The following is a 21823-nucleotide window of genomic DNA, read 5'->3' on the forward strand; positions in this document are numbered from 1 at the left end:
GTTAGAATATATATTAAATCTTGGTCAGGACTTTTCCCTTTTATTTTAATAACATCTTGTTATTTGTCTCTCAAAAGAAATATATACTAAAACTTGGTTAAGGAGCTTCCTTGTATTGGTCATACATTCAAAGGGAAGGGCTATCTGTTCTCCCGTTTTGCCCTTCAGACTCTTTTAATTTACCCTCCAAAAGAAAATAACTACCTTAATTTTTGGCTAAAATACTTAGGCCTAAAACCAAAGCAAGGCTTAGTTTATGGTTAAGACACATCTAAGGCCACTAGGCTTGGCTAAGCTTGGCCTTTTGCATTCTTATCTCTTTTTGTTCTTTCTTTTCTTCTCTTTAGTTCATTTTCACCATATTAGTTCCTGCTAAGATGAAAGGAAATTGATTAACCAGGCCAAGTGTAAAAAAAGTTTTAAAGTTTTAAAAGCAATCAATCATATAGTATTGTATCCTAAATTTTGCTGAAACCTTGATAGGTAATACACCAAATATTATGCACTTCAATAGTTCTCATTTTTCACAACTCAGTTGGGATGGTTATATCCCAAATGTCAAATTACGTATGAGTAAAACAAAAAAGAACAGAAATAGAAAATATATATTAAAAATTGGAATTAGAAAACAATGTATTCAGTCTAACATTACCAACCTGTCAAATTGTTGATCTCTTAATTAGCTTCAGGCAAGTTTACAAACTACTGTTGACCCATCAAGGTCTTAATACAAAACATGCGATTTATTTTCTAGCTAAAAATGGAAAAGATCACTGGGTTAACCCAACCCCCAACCCAAAAGAAACTTTGCAAGCGCATTTTCATTGCTTAATTAATAAACTCTAACCTCAGTTCTTATTTCGATAAGTAATGAACTAAGCACCTTAATTGATATCATACCTATAATAAGCATATGAATACAGGAACCGAAAGTATATCTATATATATATATATATATATATATATATATATATATATATATATATATATATATATAATTGCATATGTATAGAAGAGAGATGTAGAAGTCTTCAAATAAAAAAAAAAAAACAGAAGATAAGATAGGTAGAAGATCGACCATTAAGAATTTTTATTGGGTTTGTCATGTTCATGCAAGTGTATAGCGATTTTTGTGGTCCTATTTTTCATTTGATTTTTTTCCCTCTTTTTCTTATTTTCCTTTTTTTAACACATTCTCTTCAAACCTTCTTTCTGGTTTATAAAAGAAATTAAATGCATTATATGTTAGGACCATAGTCTACCCCTCCCAAGTCCCTAACTCCAGATAGCCGTTTTGTTTTCTTCTATGGATGTTTTACTACAAATCACAACAGACCCATTGCTAATGACAAGAAAGTGCTGTGTTTTTCTTTTTCTTTTTCTTTTTTTTTTAAATATAACAATTAATACAGTGCTGTGTTCATCGTGAAATAATATATAACTGGAATTAGCGATCGAGATATATATAGTACGAATTCCAGTATATACCAAGGAGAAAGAACCTTATCTACTAGGCTCAAACTTCAAATGCATTACCTAGCTTTTAGCCTTAAAGAGAGAATATAATTCCTTTAATCTAGATGATTTCATGACAGATAATTGCGATACAGTAAAAACATTATTTTCTCCTTTTTCTTTCTTACAAACCTTACCATTAAGAAAAAAGAAAAAGAAAGAAAGAAATATGTTCTGTGGTTTCATAAACTGTAGGAGGGCTGTAAATATTGCACTCTGAGGCCACCATATACACTTGGGAAGTAAATCCTGTAAAGCACAGCAGGGTGCACAATTACAGTCTCCATGTGTTCCTCTATATACCATATAACTTTGTCATTTTTTGAACCCCTAAATTCTACTCTGGATGGAGGGAGCCATATTGAAGATTTATAATTAATACTAGACATGCCTTCAGCTTCTGGATGGAGGGAGCCAAGAAGAAAATTAGCCCAGATCTGCTTCTAAGGCTTCAGCAGCGAAAAAATGCTGCTATCTAGGACCTTTAAATTGTGACATAGCTCCGAATGACTCCAATATTCAACCCATGAAACATCTTCGTCCATTATTTGGCATTTATTTATCAAAACAAAATCTGAAAGTTCTTAGAACCCTAGTCATTAACCAGAACTTCGAACTACAGTGAATTGTTAAGCTACAACTCCAGCTCCAATGTTTTCTCACAACAGACAAAGAAGAAAGAGGGAAGCCAACAGACGTATCAGCTTTCAATAGGTTTGCAGTTTCATGAGACGAGATTCAATCTCCATGAAAAAATTGAACATCAACCAAATATTATTCCTTTTTCATTCTTATTTTTCAATCAACAATTCGTTGGTTGATGAGAAAGAGAATGGAGATTCTGGGGCTTTATTAATTTTGATTCTGATAAATGAAAAGGTTTTCTGTATCCAGGATTTATTTCAATATTAATTTTCTTATAACAAACAGGAGATGGCCTCAGTAATCTCCGTCTTCTTGAAAAATAGGGCTAGGATTGCAAGGAGGTGAACTATTTTGCTGTTGAAGCCTCAGCAGCAGATACAGAGTATGTGGACCCTACTATGTGTCCCATCAAAGCATATAGATGTGAAGTGTCCCGGTGGAGGGAGCAACTCATTTAATGGAGCACATTATTCTCCAGTAGCTTAACCACTGATCTCTCTTTATGTACAAGTCTATTCTAAGGAACCATTCCAATCCAAATGTTAATGAGGTGAGTAGTTACATCACAGCTCTCTCTCTCTTTCTCTCTCTCAAATTACACATCTTATGTGTAATTTTGATGCAAAAACTTGATGCGGATATATTCAAGACCTTCAATATGAAGAACAATTTAAAACATATATAGCAACTTCACCTGGGAATCAACAACTTACATTACTACAACATATCATACTACTAGCTAAATCACCAAAAAAAAAAAAACATGACATTAGAATGCAGCAACCTATTACTAGCTTACATGATCAGATTCAGATATAACCAATAACTAAATCATCAGAATAAAGCCCATGATAGAGATAGAGTCATAGAGACATGGAGTGGAATCTTCTATTAAAAGGGGACGACTAGGGAAGAAAAACACATTCATGCATAAAAGAAATAATAACAAGAAAAAGGGTTTAAAAGATTCTAACCATGACTGTGGGCTTGGCAGAGGCTGGAATTTGGACTGGGGCATTAATTCGGCTCTCCGAAGTTTCCACCAAATTAGGCTCACCTCACCAATACTACTGGAGTGGCACATTCCTTCAGTACGAAAACAAACATGAAAATGAAGTTCATTTGTTTGTTTATATAAAGCTCATCAGGTTACCAAGGTAGGGATGCTTTTAATCATGCCTAAGGAACAACTGTATCTGCATGGGCCCAGAGAGAACTAGAAGAGCTCCGATCCCAGCCAAAAATTAGAATGAGGGGCACTTCTTCAGCCTTCTGACCGCAAATCAAGCCTTACTATCAGTTACTAGAAGGCCACTGGAAAGCAATATTAATTGTTCCGTGTTCATTCTAACTTTCCCGTACAAATAAACAAATAGTTGGAATGCATGGACTTTGTACTGTAATAAAGCCCCCACAAGGGATCCAGACAGGTTGGATGCATTCATGGTGTATGTATCACTTCCATCAAGAGAACCCATTACCCATGCATACATAAAAGGTCTCAGTCAAAACTTTCAGCTCGATCGATCAGTTGCACAGTCACAACAGAGTGTCACAAGTCTCTTAGTGTGATGACAATATCCAATATCCAAAATCCAGGCAGACATGTGCATAAGCTCCCCCCAAGAGCATAGTGAAACCCCTAAGAGTTGATCGATCCGAGACAATAACCCAACACTCACAGACGTGTTTAATTATCTTGTATGTCTAGACCCTTGTTTCCTAACCCAAACTGTTAATTAATTAGCTCATGTCCTTTTCATAATAGATAAAATCTGATTTTAGTTTCCTGTATACAACCCAAACAAAAACCCAGCACAAAAGCTTTCAAGATTTAATTTCATTGGTGTGGGTATTGTTTAATGATTCATCACAAATTAAACCTAATTTAGTGTCTTAAATCAGATAAATAGCTCATCATATATCCTTCAAATGCTTCAAAACCTACTGCTACTGCTTTCATAGTGAGTCTCAAACAAAATACCTGCCTGTCATTAGCTGGTACATATTAAAACTGAGGAAACCAATTATGCCCTAAAGATGTGGAAGAACATGGAGATATCTCGGTCTTGAGAAAAATTGATGGGCCCCCATAAAATGTTTCTCATGCCTTGCTGTTCAAGTCATTAGTCAAACACTCTCTCTCTCTAAAAAAACAAACAAAGAAAGAAAAAGTCACCAGTAACACAGCTATTGTATAAAGCCCCAGGGCCCACATTGAGGACGAAGGTGCTGTTCAGTAGTGCCCAATGGACCTGTGAGCTAGCTCTGAAAAAATTAAGTTTTAGGCTTTTAGCATATCTGTGCTACAACTACCTCTTAAGACGACTCTGAGTTTTAAAAATACATCTCAAATGTTCGTTCAGATCTGAGGAGGTCTCTTCTGTAAACACATTCAGCACTAAATTATCAAGAGGTTAGGCAATGTATAGAAGATACGATGTAACGTTACATAAATAAATAACATGATATATTTTAAATTATATATTATATACAATACTATGGGCATGATACCTAAACAAGCTGGTAACAATCACAGAACTGGTAACCAATCTAACTCCCAGTATTTATCAATGTTAGTGAATAAAAATCTATATTCAATTATTCAGGAACCTCACATAACAGTTTAACCTTTTAGGTTTAATGATTCTTTGACTAAGTTGTTTAATTAGTGTTCAATCCTTATAATCCCATCTTAATTAATTATGTTTAAGCACAATGTATGGGTGGGTCTATACTTATCCACGCATCAAGTCTGAAGGACTTTTGTATGGTTGGTTCTTTGAGAATCAAATTAAATTCAGGGCTGGGGTGAGGCAGGAAGGCTATGTAGACGACAGTTAATTTCTTTTCTGGTGCTCTCCGGTTTTGGGTTGAGGAATCGGACCTGATTTTAGTTTTCAACTTTTCATATCTTTGGAGGTGATATTTCTCTTCTCTGATATTGTCTTATTGTTTTGTACATGATGTTTAGGTCGTTTTTATCTTGGCTTTTTAAGATGTGGCGGAGTTTTTTCTCCACCTGATATCTTTACTTTTTTATATATGAGTTTGATTATGATACCAAAAAGGCATGATATTGGAAAAGCTTACAGCCAATCAATAACTAGTATCATACAAGAGGTGATCAATCAGGTGGTATTAATCAAAATTCATGCTGGTGTCTTGATTGCTCAAAGCTTTTTCGGTACCATGCCTTTCTGCTATCATAGATTTTCTCTTACTTTACTATAAAAAAAATCACGCTTGGGTTTTGATCAGTCAAAGTTCTTCCAGTATCATACCCTTCGGGCATTATGGAAATTGCTCTCACAAAAATAGGCTTATAATTATATTATAATTTATATATTATATGTTAAAAGGGTAAAACAGTATTGTAGACATTTTTGAGAGATTTCAGAACACAAAACAACTTCACTATATTCAGAAGTTGAGAAAAGTAAAACAAGAAATTTGTGTTTACAATTTAGACTTTAAAGTTTTCAATATTTCTTTGCTTTCCAAAGATTGATGTTCAGATTTTCCGGAATACCGCACAAGTCCAAGAAAGGAAATAGTGAGGAAAGTCATGTGGACTCCCACAGAAGCATTGATTTGTATATGGTCAATACTCAACATATATATGGTGACACCCACAAATTGAAACTGCTCATAGTCTTTATACTTTTACTGATCGTAGAGTCCATCACTGCTTTATTAGTTTCATCTGTGTATTGACCGAAGGGTAGCTAGCATTATGCCCTTTAAATGGTAGGCCCCCCTCCCCTTGGGTGTCTATACTCTAATGCACAGTATCTTGGATGTTGATAGGTTCAAACAAATCATTTCTTTCTTTCTAGCTAACAGTTTATAGGAGGGATGGCAACCAGGTGGGTTCGGGGAGGATTTTATAAACTCTAGATTTTACTTGTTTCTCTAAACCTTTTAATTCATATCTGCCCTAAAATTCGGGTAGGATTTTGAGAATCCAAATTCTCCCTACACATAAAAACACAAAACCCTCTTCGACCCTACCCTTCTCGCATTCAGGGATAGGTGGGTAGAGTTTAGAACCTGCATCTAATTTCCTATTATTTCTTATTATATATAAGTAATAAATAAGTAAAATAACACAAATAAACAATAAAAATTTTAATTATTTGATTAAAACATGTAAAACTCAATTATCCTTTACATAAAACTCAACATATTATTAAATTCAACACCTAATACATAAAACTTACATCCTTTTTAACAATGCATGAGGTAGGTTTAGCCTATTACGTACTCGTATGGATTGTAGAATCCCAAAACCCGTCCTTCAAACAAAAAAACCCACCCCATCAAGGCAGGTAGGAGTGGGTACCCACCAGATAGGGTATAAATTGCCATCCCTAGGCATGAATTTGATAGACAAGGTGAGAAGAGATAAATCTCACATGTGACAACATTGATGAATATTCAAAATGACTCCATTTGTTCTTCTATCTTCATCATTCTCATCAATCCAATATATAGCTAAGTCAATTTGTATGAGATTTTTCAAATAAGATCTATATTGAAGTTGTTATAACCAACATTAATAAGAAAAGGGGCAAATATGAAGGGGGTATATGGTTGATAGGGGTGTGAGTTGGGCAGGTTGGGCTGGGTTTATGGTCAACCTAGGCTTGGCCCTAAAATTTGGGCTTAAGGTTCGAGCCCAAAGTCAAGCCCAATTTTCCCAACTTGAGCCCAGCCCGCATTGTAATTTGATGCATTTGGGTTGGGCTTGGGTCTGGGCCATGCTCGGGTTGGTCAATGAACCCACTCTAAAAATATACATATATATATGCATTTATTCAAATATGTATACATATAATTATGTATATAGGTATCTAAATAGGCATATATATATAGATAGATAGATAGTTGGGCTGGGTTTGGGCTACCTAAGGGCTAGGCCTGGGCCTGGCCTAAAAAATAAAAAAGCTTGATTTCTTGGGCTCGAGCCTATCCCAAGGCCTGAAAATCCAAGCTCAGCCCGTATAAAATTTCGGGCTGGGCCGGTTTGGGCCTGCCCAAGTTGCACTCCTAATGGTTGATGAGGAGGTAAATCAACACTTATGCCCTGTTTGCTTTATAAGAATAGGGGTCTGGAATCAGAATCGGAATGAACCAACTGTTTGGTTTGGCAGAACTGGAATCCCACCCATTCTTGGTGGGATCACATTCCCCCATGTGAGGAAATGGACATTCCCTTCCCTTCCATTGAGAATGAATTTCATGATTTCTGCTATTCCAATTTTCGTTCCCATTCCTGTCAGAACTAAACATACTATGAAAATAAATCATTCATTATCCGATTCCAATTCCGACTGAAAACCAAACAGACCCTTATTGAATTCAAGGAGTTCTCCTATCTCATGGACAGTCCAGACTGCAACATCAGTTCTCTTACAGAAGATGGTTGTCTAGCCTGCCAAATCCTTTCTTCCCTTCTTATCCTAAAAGTCTTGACACGCATGGACATGTATGAAAAAGAGAAAGCACCAGCATCAATTTTGTATTGTCTGTATATTTTATGATAAGGTTAAACTGATTGCTAGGACTAAGTGCTAATATAGATGTAGATCATCTAACTACAACAGCAATATAAAGAAGAATTATTTGAGGCAACAATCTGAGCCTTTTCTCTAACATTCACTTGTAATCCTCCTATGTGTGTTTAAACAAGTTGAATCATTCTTCTTAGTCATCAAAGTCATAAACTTAATTCAGCTTTGACCCCAACTATTTGATTTGATTGGCTACACTAATTCTACCCCATTTGTGAGCTCTATCAAGAGTTGTATTTTCTGTCAAACCGTAAGCTTTTAGATAATAAAAGAAAATTTATAAAAAAGAAAAAAAACAAGGAAAAAAAAAAAAAAAGAAAGCTCAAAAGATTAACTTATGCCTGGGGGACCATTCCTCACCTATGCAAACCAAGAACCACAAGAAACAGGTCCAATCTAACAACAAAACCAACCCTAAGGGAAGGGACCAATAGAAAAGACAAGCCCAGCCCCAGAAGAAGCCCTTAAGAACAGCTTTACAAAGAAAGCAAAACAAGAAAATGAAGAATTTCTTCCTCTGCCACATTGTTCATCCCCTCATACTCTTTTGGATCTCTTTCAGTTCTCTCCACACTGAAATCCCCCAAAACATACGCAGGTCCTTTGTCTTCTGAGTACCCGGAATACGTCCACCACTAAAAACGTAATCGTCCTTGACATCAATGTTTTAAAAAACGGTCCGTTTTGACAAAATAAGTTAAAAATAGATAAAAATAATTAAAATATAAAAACAGTCAAAAACTATTGAATGGGTCAAATAGGTTGGCGGTTTGATCGTTCAGATCAATGGTTCATTGACTGATTCAACCGGTTCTATTTATCCCAAACCTGATCCTTGAGCAAAAAAATGGCCCATCCAAGTGTTGTTATCTCAACGGTTTTTGTTCAAGGATGGCCCGTCCGGTCCGACTCAACGGTGATTCAAAAACCATGCTCGACATCACTTGAGGTAACAACACGTGTTAGGTGGAATCAGCAGTCAGACGTAGAGCTACCATCATCAACATCCTCGTCATTTTATTTTGACAAACCGTCTACTACGTGTGCAAATTGGATGGGCTATGCTGGATTAATTGGGCCTAAAGTCCAAGCCCAAGGCCAAGTTTGAATTATCCAACCTGAGCCCAGCCCGCACAAACATTTGATTCATTCGAGTTAGGGTTATGCTTGGGCCAGGCTCGGATAGGTCAATCGGCCCACTTTTTAATGTGACACTGTTCGACAATGCTATATATGTCTCGGATTGGGGCCACCTAAGTTGCACCCCTAGAGCCTATAGGCTTCCTCTTCTCGACCCAAGATTTCCAAATCCAAATGGTTAGCACAACATGGCATGACACAGACTGCCACAGCCCAGTCCATACCCTTGGGTCGTGCTGGGTTTGGATTTAAAGGTTTGCAGGCTGGCATGACATGGCATGAGAATGTGGACCATGCTGACACGACCCATGGCCTAGCATGGCATGACACAACATGAAGCCAGCTCGCTATGGGTTGCATCGGCCTAATCAAACTTGAGCCCTTACTATTTGATTAGAGCTTGTGATGGAGGTCCAGCTCACGACCCACTAAACCAGTTGGCGACAGCTCACAACTAGAGGGGAACATGCATCGGATAATGACATCTAAAGAGAATCATGCAGCGGATAATGTCGACAGCTCACGTATCCAACATGCATTGGATGATGGTGGCTATCGGACGGTGGATGTCAAGTCCAGTTCCTAGTTGTTTTAGTTGTTTTACAAGTTTAAATTTCCTAGTTATTCTACAAGACTACCAGTATGTATTATAAATAATTTTGTTCTGAGTTTAATAGAGATAAAGAAGAATTCCTTCGCACCTTTTTTCTTTCTCTACTAAGCCTACACTTAGTCTTTATGTAAGGCTTCACGAACAAAGCCACTCAATCGTCCGGTGTTGGTATAATCTGCCCGGTCAAGTGCGTCAGGTGGTATCAGAGCGGGAGTTCGCCCAGTCAAATGGCCAACCAGGACGGAAGCAGTCGCAACCAACCTCGTGACGGAGATCAGGGGTTACAAGCTATTTGGAGAGCAATCGAAGAGCAGCGAACAACCACTCGTAACATTGAGCAACAGTTGGCAGAGATCGTTGGACAATTACGGACTTTGTTGTGGGAGGATATTCCAAGGAATAGGGATAACGCATTGCACCAAGCCGGAGGAGATGACCACGGTAGACCAATCATTGATCCTATACCCAGGAACCCTATTATTGATGATGATAGTGACGACGAGCTAGAGTTCGGCGTTGCTCCAGTTATTCTTGGTGATGGCAGGACCGGTAGGAATTGACGAAATCAAGGCAATTTTCATCGCCGTCGGAATGATGATGAGTTTAAACTCAAGGTGGATATCCCTACTTCTAGTGGAGATCTGGATATAGAGGGCCTTCTAGATTGGATCACCAAGGTCGACCGTTTCTTCGAGTACATGGAAATCCCGGAAGAAAGAAGGGTGAAATTAGTAGCTTTTCGATTGAAGGGAGGAGCATCTGTATGGTGGGAACGAATGAGGGAGACTCGGATCAGAGAAGGAAGAGGTTCAGTTCGAACGTGGAGATGCATGAAACAATTAATAAGAGGTAGGTTTTTGCCTCCTGATTATGACCAATATATGTTTGAGTCGTACCAATGGTGTGCGCAGGGAACAAGAAGCGTGAACGAGTACACCTCAGAATTTCTGAGATTGGCTGAAAGGAACCAGTTGTCGAAAAGTGACAATCAACAGGCAACTCGTTATTTGAGCAGTTTGAAACCTACAATCCGAGACAAGATTGGAGTTCAGATGGTTCTGAGTGTGCAGGAAGCTAGGAACTTAGCTTTGAAGGCTGAGTTAATGTTCCAAGAGAGGATCCGAGCTGATAATTATCGACGGTATATTGGGAACGACAACAGGCTGGCAGCAGTCGACAAGGGCAAGCCAACCCAAGGAGTACAACCTCCCACCCGCCGAATGTAGTTAACACCAGTAAGGCCGCAACGGGAGGAAACACTCGAGGTAATACTTCAAACCCTCCTAAAGCCATGAATCCCTATGCAAGTTAGTGCTTCAAGTGCAATGAAGTTGGGCATAGGTCTAGTGACTGTCCTATAAGAAAGGCAGTTAACATGGTGGAGAGGGATGAGGAAGAAGTTCGTGATGATGAAGTATATTGTGGACCCGATGGAGAGGATGAAGAAGGTACCTATGATCATGATGAGTGCACGTGCATTGTGAGGAAGCTAATAATATCTCAGAGAAGCAAAGATACCACACAACGACACCGGTCGTTTCGCAATAGGTGTATAGTACATGGCTGTTATTTGAATTAATTATTGATAGCGGCAGTCAGGAAAATATTATCGGTAGAGATGTGGTATGAAAACTGCAACTAATTCTTGAGAAACACCCGAACCCTTACATGATTGGTTGGATCAAGGAAGTCGGGGGCGTACGTGTGGAGGAATGCTGCAAGGTTCCATTCTCTATTGGTAAGTATACTGATGAGGTTTATTGTGATATTGTGGATATGGGTGTTTGCCATATTTTGTTTGGTAGGCCGTGGAAGTTTGATGCAGATGCCAAACACCTAGGTAGGAAGAACACATACTAGCTCGAGAAAGAGGGTGTGTGCTATATACTATTACCTATGGCAGAAAAGAACCAAACCAAGGCTTCAAAGGCAAATGAGAGGAATTTTCTTACCATAACACATCACCGCTCTGAATTTGTAAGGGAATGTAAGGATACCCGCGATGTCCACTTACTGGTTATAAAAGGGGAGAGCATGAGTGAACCACTAGGGGAGAACAAAACCCCAGTGGAAGTACAGGGACTACTCGACGAGTTTCATGATGTAGTTCTTGACAAGTTACCTAATGAGCTTCCACCCATGCGAGACATTAAGCACTACGTTGATTTTGTTCCTGGTGCTAGCCTACCTAATCTGCCACACTACAGAATGAGTCCTAAAGAGAATAAGATTTTACAGGAGAAGGTAGAGTAACTATTGAAAAAGGGGCACATCCAAGTTAGCATGAGTCCTTGTGCGGTACCGGCATTATTAACACCGAAGAAAGATGGGAGTTGGAGGATGTGCGTTGACAGTAGAGCAATCAACAAGATCACTATTGGCTACAAGTTTCCCATTCCTAGGCTGAATGACATGCTTGATCAATTTGATGGGCCTGTGGTCTTTTCCAAGATCGATCTCAGGAGTGGTTATCATCAGATCAGAATCCATCTCGGAGATGAGTGGAAGACAACTTTCAAGACAAGGGATGGATTGTTTGAGTGGTTAGTCATGCCTTTTGGACTAACTAATGCACCATGAGACTAATGAATCAGGTACTACACCCTTTCATTGGTAAATTTGTTGTGGTATATTTTGATGACATCTTGATTTATAGCAAGTATGTTGATGAACACATAGGAAATATCCGAGGGGTATTGAGTGCGTTAAGGGAAAATAAACTATATGCTAATTTAAAGAAGTATACTTTTATGAGTGATAGTTTATTGTTCTTGGGTTTCATTATAAGTAAGGATGAAATTAAAGTGGATGAGGAGAAAGTGTGAGCCATTAGGGAGTGACCAACCCCAACGAACGTCACCAACGTAAGGCGTTTCCATGGGTTAGCAACTTTCTATAGGCGGTTTATCAAACACTTTAGTAGTATTGTAGCTCCTATCACTGAGTGTTTTAAAAATGGTAAGTTTCAGTAGGGAGAGGAACAAGAGCAAAGTTTTGCTCTCATAAAAGAGAAATTATCACCGCTCCTGTCTTAGCACTGCCAAGCTTTGACAAATTATTTGAGGTTGAGTGTGATGCTAGTGGAGTGGGCATAGGGGCTATGTTATCACAAGAAAAGAGACCAGTTGCTTTCTTTAGTGCAAAGCTATGCGAAGCTAGGAAGAAGTAGTCCACTTATGATAAAGAATTTTATACTGTTGTGAGAGCATTGAAGACCTGGGAACACTATTTGATTGCTAAAGAATTTGTCCTATGCACTGACCATCAAGCTCTTAAGTATTTAAGTAAGCAAAAACAGTTGAGGCATGATCTGCATGCTAGGTGGTTTGCTTTTATTGATAAATTCCCATACAAAATTGTGTATAAGTTTGGACAACAGAACATAGTGGCCGATGCTTTGAGCATATGTGCGGCCCTAATTAAAACTCTCAGTATCGAAATTGTGGGCTTTGAATGTTTGAAAGATCTATACGCCCAAGATGAAGACTTCAAGTAGGTTTGGGAAAAGTGCATGAATCGGTAGCCAGCGGGTGATTTCTATGTACATGATGGATTTCTTATGAAGGGGGACCAACTGTGCATTCGTTGCATCTCCCTTCGTGAGAAAATCATCAGGGATTTGCATGGTGCCGGCTTAGTAGGACACCTTAGGAGGGACAAGACGATTGAGGCTGTCAAGGGGTGTTACTACTGGCCTAAACTGAGAAGAGATGTGACTACTATCATGAGTAGGTGCTATATATGTCAGACAGCTAAGGGACAGACCCAGAATACTAGCCTTTACATGCCTTTACCTGTTTCTACTACGATTTGGGAAGACTTATCTATGGATTTCGTGCTAGGCTTACCAAAGACTCCAAGAAATATGGATTCCGTCTTTGTGGTTGTTGACCAGTTTTCCAAGATGACACATTTCCTCCCATGCAAGAAGACCGCGGATGCAACAGCGATAGCCAAACTATTATTCAGGGAGATTGTCTGTCTACATGGGGTGCCTAAGACCATCACGTCGGATCGAGATACGAGGTTCTTAAGTCACTTCTGGATGACCTTGTGGAGGCTATTTGACTCATCCTTGAATTTCAGCAGTACAACTCATTCGTAGACTGATGGACAAACAGATGTAGTAAATCAAACTCTGAGTAACCTGATCCAGAGCATTTGTAGAAAAAGGCCAAAGCAGTGGGACTTTGCCATAACGCATGCAGAGTTTGCCTACAACAACGCAGTTCATAGCTCTATAGGTAGATCTTCATTTTCTATTGTGTATATGAAAGTACCTAACCATGCGTTGGACTTGGTGAAGCTACCCAGGGTACCAGGCCTTAGTACTTCAGTAGAGCAGTTAGCCGGACAGATCCAGTCAGTACAGGATGAAGTACAACAGACACTTCAAAGGACCAATGCAAAGTATAAGCTTGCAATTGACAGGCATCGCAGGTACCAGGTATTTAAGGAAGGAACGCATACCCACTGGGAAACATAGCAAGCTACAGACTCGGAAGTACGGCCCATACAAGATCATCAAGAAGATCAATGACAATGCATACATAGTGGACTTGCCATATCACATGGGTATTTCCAAAACATTTAATGTCGCTGATCTTCATCGTTATTTACCGGAAGCAACACTTGCATATCCCGATCATGACTCGAGGTCGAGTTCCTTCCAAGTGGGGGAGAATGATGGAGGTCCAGTTCACGACCCACCGAACCAGCCAGCGACAACTCACAACTAGAGGGGAACATGCGTCGGATAATGACATCTAGAGAAAACCATGCAGTAAATAATGTTGACAACTCACGTATCCAACATGCATTGGATGATGGTGGCTATCGAACGGTGGACGTCAAGTCCAGTTCCTAGTTATTTTAGTTGTTTTACAAATTTAAATTTCCTAGTTATTCTACAAGACTACCAATGTGTATTATAAATAATTATATTCTGAATTTAATCGAGATATACAAGAATTCCTTCGCCACTTTTTTTTTTGTCTGCTAAGGCTACGCTTACTCTTTACGTAAAGCTTCACACGAATGAAGCCGCTCGATTGTCCGGTGCTGGTATAATCCTTCTGGTCAAGTGCGTCATGCTGCGTCAGCTTGATTCAATTGTATCTCTAATTCAGTCTATCCTAACCTAGGAAGCTGTTACTTCCACCTTAGGGTAAACACCACAGAAGTCCCACACTAAACACTTCGAAAGAAAACATTCCCGTTCTACTACCCCACCTATAGGGCTGTGACCTTTCTAACTGCTCTCACAACATCCACTAGGGGAGGGCTGTATATAAACTGAGCCAAGTTGAATATTAGATTAGTCAAGTTTAGCTTGACAGAAAAACATAAGGCTCAAGTTTAGGCTTGAGGCTTGATAAACAAACTAAACCTATATATTGGATTTGTGAGATTCATGAGCTGAGTTTTATATTATTTGAGCTCATCTTGATTAGCAATCGAGCTTATATATTGAATTCATACTCTATTTCAAAGCTTAATTTGGATTGAACCAAATCAATCTTCTCACTAATTGAACTCAAATGATAACTTCATTCTTATTCTCCCCTAACCTCCGACTTTGCTTTGTCCATGCTCAAGAAAGTCAACCTCAGCCACTAAGTCCTCCATTGAAACTAAGATTAGTTGATGGTGATGGGCTTGTTTGTATGATCGGCTTGGATGATTACTAACAATTGGCCTGAATTATTTGAACTAGGTTGCCAATTTTTTTTGTTCAAACTCAAACCATATTTTCAATATCCTGAATGTTCTGTATAAATATGCATAAAGCTCAGCCTCCGGGTGGTATCCTGAATTTTAGGAGTGACCATCTATAAATTTGAACAAGGAATAATAATACGATTAATCCAAACTAGATTTTAAAGGTGGGTTTATCTTTAATGGTTTCCGAGTACTAACCTATTTTATTCGGGTAGGAAGTCAATAATTAATGGAGCACCTGTCAGAAAGTGCAGAAAAATAAGTGTAGGAATTGCAATCATTCTTTCTCCCTCGTAATGTTGCCTACTTGTTATACATATAGGTTTTACTCCTTTTGTGGTAGATAGGCCTACTCAACACCCGTCCAATACAAACTTATTCTTCTGTTATATATGCTTTAATGCTATGAAGAAAACAGAATAATGAAAAATGGAGAACTCTGCTAAACAAAAATTACCTAAAATATCCTTTCAAATCCTATAATTTTAGAAAAGAAGCTTCAGTTGAAAAACAAACACGTTTGAAATAATTCTAACTCATAGGCAGCTAAGGGCTTTAAGGGAAAAGAAAAAGAAAAAAAACCTTCATCTCTAGGGTTTATTTAACCTTCTTTAAATGGTCTTCTGATACTAACATCAACCTCCTAAATCGTTTTAGACACGAGCACAAGCAAATAATTAAAGAGGTAAGAATGGGTAGTCGAGAGTTATTTAACTACATCAAACAGTTAAAGGTGCACATCCAATCCGACTGTAATAGAGGTTTTTTTTTTTGTTAGTATTTTCTAAGATTCAAATATACGTATTTTTGTTTGACTCAAATAGAGGTGGGATTGGATGAAAGTCAATATTACTATTTTAGGGTGAGTCTAATGGAAGATTCTCATTGCCAATTAGGATATTAATGGTTAGATAAAGTATGGGTCCACCGGATTCCAAGTCATTGAAACGAGACCCTCAGCTAAGAAACAAAATGGTTATAACCCAAATGGTAAATTTCAGTATTTATAGGTTTTCTAGGAACTGTCCTATCAGCTGAAACCTAGAGGTGTCTAAAGGGTTAACCCTCGGAAAAACCAGTAAATGGGAGGATTTATTGTAACTAGTGTAAAGTCACGGCCATGTATGTGTACAATTAAAGGATAAAAATACATTTAAGAATATAAGTTAATATTATATATTATATAATCGAATTTAATTTTTATGGCATGCATTAAAATCAAGGCAATACAAATACTGGCTTTATATAATATAGATAAGAGCCTAATGGATTTTCAAAATTATTTCTTAAATTCCAAAAATCCTATATAACTCAGTGTTTACCATTCAGCCTGGGAACAGTCTAGGCAACCAGTTCTATTTCACCCTTAACCTGATTCTTGGCCAAAAACCAATGATTTAGTTGGCGATCTGTTGACCCATTCAACAATTTTGGCTATTTTTATTTTAATTATTATTATTTTTATTTTTTAAATTGGAATGGGCCATTCATTCGAATAAAACAGTCCCATCGACCTAAAAGCAGGTGACCAAAATGGTTCCAATTTTGAGTCATTTTTTAAAACCTTAGTATAACTTTTATCACTTCTTATTGAGTACTTATAATAGATTCCAAATGAAGGTATGAGGGGGACCAGTTGAATTGATATATTCTAGAAAAAATTTGGGGGTTTGAGACCAGAAAGGTGTAGCTTTTGTTTCCAAGCACAAGAAAGATATTAACAATGGCACCAAAATTTTATCGTCTTTGGTAAATTGGTAGTAGCTAGCTAGGGATGACAAGCTCAAGGGAGTGAACCTCTTTTGAACTTAGCCCAGGAGGTGAGCTTAAGACCACGACCACTTCTCTTCAAGCTTGATTCATCTCCTATTAAACACCTGTAGAGGGATAAAAAATTAAAGTTGGCTAATTATCATTATCAGTGGCGGAGCTAAGAATTTTTTCTTAGGGAGGCCAAGAGAATGAGAGATGAGGAAGAATGGAGAATAGGTGGAAATTCCTAAAGTGCACCTATGATGTATTCTACACCTAAAATCCAACCAGAAAGTCCGGTTTAAAGTTTTTGTTAAGGTTAAAGTTAAAAAATATGAATCTTATTAAGTTTCGGGCTAAGTTAAGATTAAGACATTGTTCAATCCGACCCAATAATTATATGTAAATAAGTCATTCTAATTCAAGTCCAACCTCAAAAGTTCAATTCAAACAAATTAGATTGACATAGGAAAAAATAATGGATTTTGTTAAAGTTAGAATTAGGATTTCAAGAAATCAAATTAGGTCAGGATTGAGATAAATCAGTATTAATGTGACTCTGCATACCCAAAACATTTTTCTAAAATTCTTCGGGGGGCCAAACATTAACCCAACCTGGTTGTTGGTATATGGGATGCTTTGGGGGGGCAAACATTAACCCAATAACTTGACTCCCCCCTTATCATCATCTCTACACTATCAAGAGCATATTTAAGAAAAAAGAAAAAAAAGAAAAGCAAAAAAGTGGTGCTTACTCCATCTATTAAAGGAACCATTTAACTTAAAAGCTTAAGTAGTTAGGTGAGGTCCCTAATAAGTTTTTATTTTCTTATACATTATCTCATGCAAAAGCCCATTGGACCTTGAAGTGAGGATAAGTACATGCTCATCCATATCTTGTGTTAAAATTTAACTAATTGTATTGGGGGAAATGATGTACCTAGTTGTGCTTGGATTATAAAATTTAAAAGTTCAAAGATATGGGCCGCATTCCTCTAATCATTATCTGATGAAAAAAATGTTAAGAAAAACATGGTTTTGGTGATATTGATACGACGATACCGAAACCTGGGTTTCGAGCGTATCGATATTTTAGTGCTAGCTAAAGCACTTGGTCAAATAGGTTATAATACCATGTCAAAAGGAACCATTTAACTTAAAAGCTTAAACTGTTAATTGAGGTTATTGATTACGTTTTTATTCTCTAAGTACCGATATCCTTGATAAATAAGCAACATGCAACCAAATTTAAAGTATATTCTAACCAGAGATGAGTTTGGTTCTATAATGCTATAAATTTAGAAAACAATAACCTGGATGATGGGTAACCGCCAAGTTTAATTAGTGAAAAGATGAGTTTATATGATGAAACTTACAGGCCTAATCTGGATTAGAACTGCTTCTAAGTTAAGAGAATGATGAGAAAGGAAAAGAAAACTGTATGCAACTTGTTAGGGATAGACTTCTGCCTTCTCAGGATGTTAGATAATTGATGTACCACAAGATGTTCGATGTGCTACGAAAACTTCTATGTATGCCTTATCTATGCATCTTGTCTAAATATATCAATTGTGTTCTTTGTATTAAATGTTAATTAAGGCTCAAGTTTGTTTGTAGTGGGAATTTCATTTAAGCTGGTATAAAGTCATTGGAGTGCACATATGCTGTCTATTGATTTATTTTTGCTTCAGATTTGACTGTGTTATTTGTTTGTGAGAAATAAAATAGGATGAAATGATTCACATCTCATATATAAAGAGAATGGAGATAGGGAAGAAGAGTAATTGTTTAACTGTTTGGAGGTGAGGTTGGAAATAAGATGATGTGGTCCTCATCATTGTACATGATGAGAGATAATTAAGGTATGAGGAAGGTGGTGCAAATTTTATATGAATTTTTGGGATGCAAAATTTGCACTGCCAATGAATGCTAGTGAGAAAAAAAAGTACAAATGTTGTATTGGATAGGGGTAGAAAATCATACTTACAAAAAAAGTGTATGCAAAATAGCACCAGGTGCAAAATTTGTACCCATATACTATTCTCTTTCTGATAAATATATACATATATACACTCATTTTAAAACAAAGAGAAATATTATTTGATAAAAAAAATCTAGAAAATAAAAGCAATCATTTAAATTTAATCATAAAGCGCCTTTTTTTTGGTAGGAAAACTTGGAGATGGCCGAGCCAGCTGTCACCCTCTTTCCATGTAGAAGTTGACTTATTTTCCTTCCATTATACTTGCTTAATACTATGAAAGGATATATCTTAAAAATCAAATGGTTTTTTGATTTTGTCTACACAATTATGGGTAAATCATTTTGGTCTTTTGAGTGGGACCATGGTGACCATCATGCATCCTCGTGGGGCCTCCTTTCCCTGACTACGCTTAACACAGTTAGGCCCATCCCAATAGAATGGGCCTCTTAGTTGTCTTGGATACTTACAAGGCCAGACTGTAGCTGTCCTTAATTAAGTTTCTTAGGTTTGTCATCCATCACTTCTTTTATCTTGTTTTCTTTCCCTTTCACCTTTTTCTGCTTCATTCTTTTTCAGCATCTAACACTAACACTACCTAGAGATCAGAAAGTTCAACTAACCAGGCTAACTCTAGGTTATTTCTACCAAGCTGAATAGTTGTTTTCCATTACACCCTTAGCTAGGTTTCATCACTTTAATCTATTAAAATAGTTGTTAAAGCATCGTTGTCTCTTATCTGCAAATATTGTCTTCCAATGGGCATTACTTAGTTAGTTTTTCTTTATCTACTAACAGAATGAGCACATGTCAAATGCATTTCCTGGCTTTCTCCCTTGAAGAGATGATTATTCTTTTGTTCTAGCTAAGCAAGCTAAGGAAATGGGTATGTCCCAACAGGATTGTTTCGTGATACTGGACACTGCATGAAGATTAGATTGTATAGGGTTTACTGATTTCCATCCTCAATGGACTTTACCCTATATATGATAAGTATAATCATCCATCTCTTCAGGAAAAGAAGTAGAATATCAGAATCGGATCATTCACACAAAGCTTAGTCCATTGAATTCCTATATCTGGATCTAGATTCTACAGAAAATGTTAGCAGTCTTCTGGTATATGTAGAAACCTTAGATACATCATGAAGTATCACCTCAACTATTTTTCTGGCTCCTTATTTCTCCATCTATCCCACTAACACTATGGCTCTATAAACCCGCTGATACTAGGTGAGAAGCTTTGACAGGTATCTTCTGCAGATACAAGCTTCAGTGAGAATAATTTAGAATAATGAGTAACCTATGTTAAAGGTCAACTGGTACATCAAATATCGGACATTGACTAAATCGGCAGAAAGCCATGACAGTGGGAAGTTGTAGAATAAGAGGGGGAAAAGAGAAAAATATATGAAGCTAAGAAAAAAAAAAAAAAAAGAGGTTAAGAGCTTCTAACCTTGGCTCTCCCAACTTTGTAGAGGTTTTGGAGTTTGAAGATTGATCCATCTCTTTAAGTATCACAAAAGACTCTTCTCACCAAGACTGGAGTGTAGCTGAACTTTTCTCATTTTCTGTACTAAAACAACTATGAAATAGTTGTGATGTGAGTGGCTAAGAAGTGCAAATTATTCACTATGGAAGTGAACCACTCCTACCTAAGCAACACATAAGTGGGCTCAGTGGCAAATGGGTGGTAGTACTTCAACTTTCAGGGACCACTGCAAATAGGCCACTGGCTTGCGTGCCACTCAGTCCAGATACTGGAAAGATTGTCCTGTTTCTGATCCAACTTCGTATACAACTACTGGCACACGGTCAGAATGTTTGTTTTGCTACTGTAATAGAGCTCCAAATGGGATCAAGGCAGCTTGAGTCATCCATGAGTTCTGTATGTATAGAGCACCCATAACCTCCAAATGTCTGGTATCACTGTTTTCAGTTCAGTGAACAGGCGAAAATACTGGAACAAAATGTATGTTAATGTACTAGGGAGATGTAATCTAAGATCTAAGCAGATTGACTAGTCGCAAAGGATTACTACTCTGAGCAGAACAAAATGTATGTTAAGTGTCCTCATGCTTACACTCATTTGTTCAAAATTTAACAGATTTTCCATTTTTTGTCATCAGAATTTTCTAGCGAATCCATGTCAGCTCTCCCATCTGATCAATAAATACTCTTTTGTGAAAAACCTCCATTTTCAGAAGAAAAAAAAAAAAAACTTGTAGCTAGTAAACCCAAGAGAGCCAACAAAAAGTATGTAAGAATGGTTGGTCAGTTTACTTGACAGAGATAAATAACTAATAAGTTACCTTTACATACAGACCGTGGACAAATATATGGAGCTTTTGATATGGTAGAAGGCCTCACCAATGCGAACATACAGTCCGTCACATGGGGCTTCTGCAGATAAGTCCAGAGAGAGGAAAGCCAAGGAAACTCAGTTGGGCTCCACAGGCGCTTTAGTCAATACTCGAAACACATGGAAAACTGAGAAAGCAGCAGAGGATTCTACTGATAATGGTACCCGAGTCCACGCGGTTTCCTCGCGTTTCCTCTTTTGGACCTGCCATCAGAGGTCCCCCAGATGCCACTACTCCTCATTCCTCCAACAGTTGGTTTGCCTCATGGGCCTCCATGAATATGCAAGTATATTTTGGCAGTTGAGAAGATGCCAAAAAGTTTTTAAGTCTTTGCGCGTTGGTGTCAAAGCCAATAACCCAATAAGCCATGCATGGATTTAAAATCCGTCCTTACATATTCTAACCACTAACCGGAGGCCTTTTCTTATAGAAAAGGTCACTCCAAGGACAGATACTATGATGCCAATGCTCATGGCTCAACGCCTCAACCACAACCAAACAAGGAAGCTTCCTTGACG

General features: G+C 37.7%; 1 protein-coding gene across 2 annotated transcripts in view; it reads right to left on the reverse strand.

Annotated features, from left to right (window-relative positions):
* LOC148878787 (uncharacterized) overlaps window positions 1-20807 on the reverse strand; it is a 29335-nt gene extending 8528 nt beyond the window's left edge. Inside the window, exons 1-3 of one of the 2 annotated variants that reach the window (XM_088960156.1) lie at window positions 20399-20595; window positions 17008-17087; window positions 3135-3246 (exon numbers count right to left, since the gene is read on the reverse strand). In XM_088960156.1, the coding sequence (XP_088816282.1) occupies window positions 3135-3246; window positions 17008-17087; window positions 20399-20448 (242 nt within the window). In that variant the 5' untranslated portion in view covers window positions 20449-20595. Of the gene's footprint in view, window positions 1-3134; window positions 3247-17007; window positions 17088-20398 lie in introns of both variants that reach the window. The other variant, XR_016104017.1, reaches the window with a different exon arrangement.
* Between the last annotated feature and the right edge of the window lie 1016 nt (window positions 20808-21823).

Source organism: Nelumbo lutea, chromosome 1, assembly GCF_056320005.1.
Source record: "Nelumbo lutea isolate HS-2025 chromosome 1, American lotus-T2T, whole genome shotgun sequence".
Taxonomy (NCBI): Eukaryota; Viridiplantae; Streptophyta; class Magnoliopsida; order Proteales; family Nelumbonaceae; genus Nelumbo; species Nelumbo lutea.